Source organism: Terrapene carolina, unplaced genomic scaffold, assembly GCF_002925995.2.
Source record: "Terrapene carolina triunguis isolate 2854851 unplaced genomic scaffold, T_m_triunguis-2.0 Scaffold10234, whole genome shotgun sequence".
NCBI lineage: Eukaryota > Metazoa > Chordata > Testudines > Emydidae > Terrapene > Terrapene triunguis.
Genome location: NW_020674585.1, coordinates 215 through 6018, shown reverse-complemented (window position 1 = coordinate 6018; position 5804 = coordinate 215). Strand labels below are relative to the sequence as shown.

The 5804-nt window shown below is 49.5% G+C and overlaps 1 protein-coding gene across 1 annotated transcript in view; it reads left to right on the top strand.

The window, feature by feature from the left end:
* The window catches only part of LOC113408358, a gene marked incomplete at its 3' end in the record, with an annotated part of 9529 nt that extends 4358 nt beyond the window's left edge, over positions 1–5171 (top strand). The window contains exon 2 of the mRNA XM_026661553.2: positions 1375–5171. Coding sequence (XP_026517338.2) covers positions 1375–5171 — 3797 coding nt within the window. The remainder of the gene's footprint in view (positions 1–1374) is intronic.
* Between the last annotated feature and the right edge of the window lie 633 nt (positions 5172–5804).

Genomic DNA, 5804 nt, shown 5'->3' with positions numbered 1-5804 from the left:
AGGGGAGTCCTCAAGGGCAGGGAGGCCTCTGGGTAAAGGAAGTGGGAGCGAGGACTCAGATCCTTTCGCTAGCCCACTTCACCGGGGTAGTGCAGAAGCCCGGAAAGTTCCCCACAATAGCGGGACCATTCCCCCGCTTACATAATTGGCGTCACGAACAGGATCCTATCCACAGGGTCCACCCCATTGGTTTACTGGTTGAATTCTAGTTGCACGGTCCAGGCCTGGTTGAGCACCCTACCATGGCTGGAATTGAAGAACTGCGGGCCCAGTTTGCTGAACTTCAGCGCAGATTATCAGACCAAGCTGAGGCATTACAGCAAGCTAGAACAGAACAGAGAGAAGCCTTATCACTGGCTAAGGCCGTGATAGACCAACAGGCAGCAGAAGCTAAGAGACCCCCTACTATTTATGTCCCACGGGAGCGGAAGGTCACAGAGTTTGGTGGCTTCCCGACAAGACCAGGAGACATTACGGTAGAGGAGTGGGTCAAGTCTGTGAAGGCAGCTCTGCGTGTGCTAAGAGTACCTGAAGAAGATCATGTAGACTTCATAGAGGAACACCTCAAGGGCCAGGCCAAGGCCACAGTAAAGTTCATGGCAGGGGCGGACAAAAAAAATGTGGAAAAGGTATTTGAACTCCTCCTAGAAGTGTATGGGGACAAGGTACCTATTGGAACTCGACTAAAGGAGTTCTTTGAGAGAAAGCAGGAGCCCGGTGAAACTATCCGGGCATATGCATATGACCTCCAGGAGAAAATGAGCAGAGTGGAGCGGCGAGACCCTCAGCGAGTTCCAGACCCAGATACGGTTCTGAAAGAGCAGTTAGTGCTGGGGCTCCAGGATGATTCCCTCCGCCGTGAAATGAAAAGGAGGTTTAAGGAAGAGCCCAGTAAGAAGTTCCATGAACTCATGCAGGCTGCTATTATGTGGTCAGAAGAAGAGGAAGTTCCTGTGGCAGAGACAGCCAAGACTAACCCCCATACACGAAGTGGCGGCCTTGTGAATGCAGCTGCTGGGGGAAAAGCTCTGCCCCAAACACAGCCAACATTGGAAAGCTTAAGTGAAGCTGTCCAAAAACTGGCGGTCCAGCAGGGGGAGATGCTGAAAGTGATGACTGAGGTGATGAAAGGAAAACCCCCCACTAATATGCCAAGATATCCAAGGGCCCCAGGATCCCGAAGATCTCCACTGAAGGACGAGCTGGGAAGATACATTTGTTATACTTGCGAAAGGCCAGGACATACTAGCAGAGATTGTACACTGAGAAGGAGACTGGAGTCCCAGGCACCTGAAATTCAAGAGGCACCGGGAGCAAGCAGCCAACCATCAGAAGGCCAAGTGGGGACTGAAAGGTTTCTGCGGCTGTCCCTAGGAAAAGGGCAGTGTGTCAGCAGCGAGGAAAAGGACCCTAATGATGTTAGTGTATTCAGCGACTTCTGTGGCCGAGCTTTCGGGGACTGCTTGACAGTGGATATAACCATAGCAGGGGTGAGAACCCGCTGTTTGATAGACACTGGCTCAGAAGTCACCACTATTTCTGAATCATATTTCCGAAACTGCTTAAAAGAGAGAGATCTGACCATGCATAATACCCGATTTGTACAGCTAACGGCAGCTAATGGACTTGCCATCCCTGTGGTGGGGTGTCTTGAAGCTGATGTAGGGTACATGGGTCGAACAATCCCTGGGAAATGCATCTTTATCCTAAAGGACACAGCTTCAGGAAAGACTTTAATGGAGAACAGAGTACCGGGAATTCTCGGGATGAATATTATAAGAGAGCTGAAAGAATTACTGTTGGTAGGAGAAGGAACCCAGGAGATGAACCGTCACGGGCAGCCTAGGAAGGACGCTACACTGAAGCGGGTACTAGCCCAAGTGGAGAGACATGGACGTTTCCCGGGTCCAACGGGACAAATTGGCTATGTTAAGGTGGCAGGGAGACAGAAGGTGGTTATACCTCCCTGGAGTGAGAAGATTATTGATGGGCGCTGCCGGGTGCCAAGCGACTTTGATGGATACAGAGTGCTTGTTGAGCCAACACCTGGGGCCAGTCTCCCTACTGGGCTCCTGGTTGCAAATGTACTTGCTAATGCCAGCAAAGGAAAAGTGCCAGTCAGGCTGTTAAACTCAAGTAACAAGGCCATAAAGTTGTGGCCCCGAACCAGGGTGGCAGAGGTACACCGTCCTGAAGGAGTGGTGCCCCCAGTGGGGGTGGCCTTGGAAGAAAATGGGGATGAGCTGCGGGTGACAGAAGTAAAAAAAGGCAAACAGGTTATCACATCGCAAGCGGCACCTGATGGAGAGCTACCCATTCCAGTCCAAGTGGACCTCCAACAGCTAACCCCTACACAGGTTGGCCGTTTGCGGGTGCTACTGGAGAGACATCAAGAGGTCTTTTCCAGGGATGAGCGGGACTTTGGTTACACCACCACAGTGACACACCAAATAGCCACTGGAGATGCTGTCCCGATAAAACAGAGACACCGGCGGATCTCACCACGAGTGTTCCAGGAGGTAAAAAAACACATTCTGGACCTAGTGACTCAAGGTGTCCTTAAAGAAAGCCACAGTCCGTGGGCATCACCCGCAGTGATTGTAATAAAAAAAGATGGTGGGGTGCGATTTTGCTGTGACTACAGAAAACTGAATGAGGTAACGCACAAGGATGCCTACCCGCTACCCCGGGTAGAAGAGTCACTGGATGCATTAGGAAGTGCAAGAGTGTTTTCAACCCTCGATTTAACTTCTGGTTATTTCCAGGTTGCAGTGGAAGAACGAGACCGGGAAAAGACAGCAGTGACGACTCCGTTTGGGCTGTTTGAATGGACACGTATGCCATTCGGCTTGTGTAATGCACCTGCTACGTTCCAGAGACTAATGGAGGGGGTGTTAGGAGACTATATCTTAGACACTTTGCTGATATACCTGGACGATGTTATTGTGTTTTCCAAGGATTTTGAGAGTCATATGGAAAAATTGGACTTGGTTTTCACACGATTGAAGGAACATGGATTGAAGCTGAAGCCGAGTAAGTGCTGCCTCCTATGTGAAAAAGTCAAATTCTTGGGCCATGTAATTTCAAAGGATGGAATCCAGGTAGATGAAGAGAAGACCAGGGCGCTGGAAAATTGGCCGGTCCCCAAGAATGCCAAGCAAGTGCGGCAGGCTCTAGGTTTCATGAGCTATTACAGACGATTTGTTCCAAAGTTTGCGCACATTGCTGCACCGCTATATGGACTAGTGGGCCAACCTGCCCAAAGGAAGGGAAGGGACCAATGTTTTGTGTGGGATGATGCCTGTCAGACAGCTTTTGACAAATTAAGACATCGGCTGATGTCACCACCTGTGCTTGCATATCCTGACTTTACCCTGCCATTTATAGTGACAACGGACGGGAGCTTGCACGGCCTAGGTGCGGTGCTCAGCCAGAAGCAAGAGGGGGCCGAGCGTGTGATCGCATATGCGAGCCGAGGGCTGAGGAGGTCAGAAAGAAATGACAAAAACTACAGTGCTTTTAAACTAGAACTGTTGGCCTTGAAGTGGGCTATCACTGAAAAATTTAAGGATTATTTAGTGTACTCTAAATTCACGGTAATCTCAGACCACAATCCACTCCGATACCTCGCAACGGCTAATTTAGGTGCAATTGAACACCGCTGGGTGGCCCAACTCGCTGAGTTCACTTTTGAAGTACAGTATAAACCTGGAAGGCAGAACATCAATGCTGACACCCTGTCTAGATTGCCTCTGGAGGAGGAATCAGAAGAGGGCGAAGATCTGGAGAAAGACTTCCTAGTCATTCCTGCAGATGTCGTGCGTACGTGTTTGTGGCTAGAGAATCCAAAGCCTGAAGACGAAGTGACGGTAAAGGATGCAGTACAAAACCTGGTAAAAGGGGAGAGCGCAATAATCTCGGGGTACTCATGGGAGGAGATTCAAACTCTGCAACGAGAAGGTGATGTTGGACCTGTCTTAGTGGCAGTCATGAGCCGAACGAGGCCAGACCGGAGATTTGGGGCCAGATACCCCCAGTCTAAGAAGCTAGCCAGACAGTGGGAACGACTTAGATTACATCGTGGAGTGCTGTTCCGGGTAACATATCATCCCCGAGATGGTGAAGAAGTGTGGCAGTTAGTGGTGCCTGTGTCACTCCGCCGTCAAGTTTATGAAGCCAGGCATGATCATGGGGGGCATTTTGGAGACAGGAGCACTCTGGAGGTAATGAGGAGAAACTATTACTGGCCCACGATGGGTAGCGACGTGCAAGTGTGGATCCGTCAGTGCAAACGGTGTGCCTTAGCCAAGGATGTGTTTCCTCCCAACCGAGCCCCTTTGACCTGTACTAATGTGACTGCCCCAATGGAGGTCCTAGCGATGGATTACACACGGCTAGAGAGATCTTCAGAGGGGTATGAGAACATACTGGTTCTCACGGACATGTTCACCCGATTCACTGTTGCAGTTCCAACTAGAAACCAGACAGCGCGGACAACGGCTGAAGCCCTCATAAAACACTGGTTTGTGTACTATGGTTGTCCGGCACGGTTACACTCGGATCAGGGGAGGAATTTTGAATCAGAGGTGATATCTGAATTGTGTAAACTGTATGGCATAGCCAAAAGCCGAACAACACCCTATCACCCGCAAGGAAACGCTCAGTGCGAGAGATTTAACCGGACAATGCATGACATGCTAAGAACGCTCCCGCCAGAAAAGAAGCGAGCCTGGCAGGAACATCTCCCTGAGCTGGTGTTGGCCTATAACAGCCATGTCCATTCGTCGACAGGTTACGCTCCTTTTTATCTCATGTTTGGGAGGGATCCCAGGTTGCCATTGGATATTCTGGACAGAGAGGGCCCTGAGGAGGATGAGGTGACCAATTTGGATGACTGGGTCAAAGGTCACCATGACAGGCTGAAGATAGCCTGTGACGTTGCTCTCAATACAACTAAAGACACAGCCCGAAGTAGGAAAAGGACTTATGATCGCAAGTCCAGTGGGGCTCTCATCAGGCCTGGTGACCGTGTACTAGTTCGTAACCATAGACACCGGGGGCGTAATAAAATACAGGACAAATGGGAGTCAAATCCCCACATTGTAGTCGCTCACAACAATCCCGAGCTACCAGTTTACACCATCCGGCCTGAACGAGGAGGTCCTAAGAGAGTAGTACATAGGGACCAGTTGAAACATTGCACTCTTAGTCCAGACAGGGACCATAGGAGGCGTAAATCAGTACACCACGAGGAGGCTGAAACCAATTGGGAAATGGTTCTAGTCCCACAAACCGAATACAGCCAAGGGGGACAGAGTGGGGCAAACCCAAACCCTAACGAGAATGGCCAGATCCTTCAAACTGACCCAGTATTACCTGAGGATAGGGAAATAGAAAATATGGGTAACGAACCACCAGTCTTAAGAAGGTCCCAAAGGGCTAATAAGGGTGTACTTCCTGTTAGACTTAAAGATAATTATGTTATTGGTTCTATGTAGTGTTTTAATGAATATTGTTATGTATGGTATTAAGAAGTAGATGTGGAATGTTAAATATGTTAAATGTTCTTTTGATAATTGTTAATGGGTTGTTGATATAAAATGACGTGGGTATATGTTGTTATTATGGGGCCTGGATGTACCGGTGTGAATATTGTGGATGTGGCAGTATTTTAGCAAGGGGGAATGTAAGGGGACTGTTGCCCCCTTACTAACATTCAGTGGGGGTGTTTTGATTGGCTTGCTCCCAGTACTAAAAGGGGAAGGGTCGATGGCAAATCAGGAGCCTGAGACTGACAGTCCCCA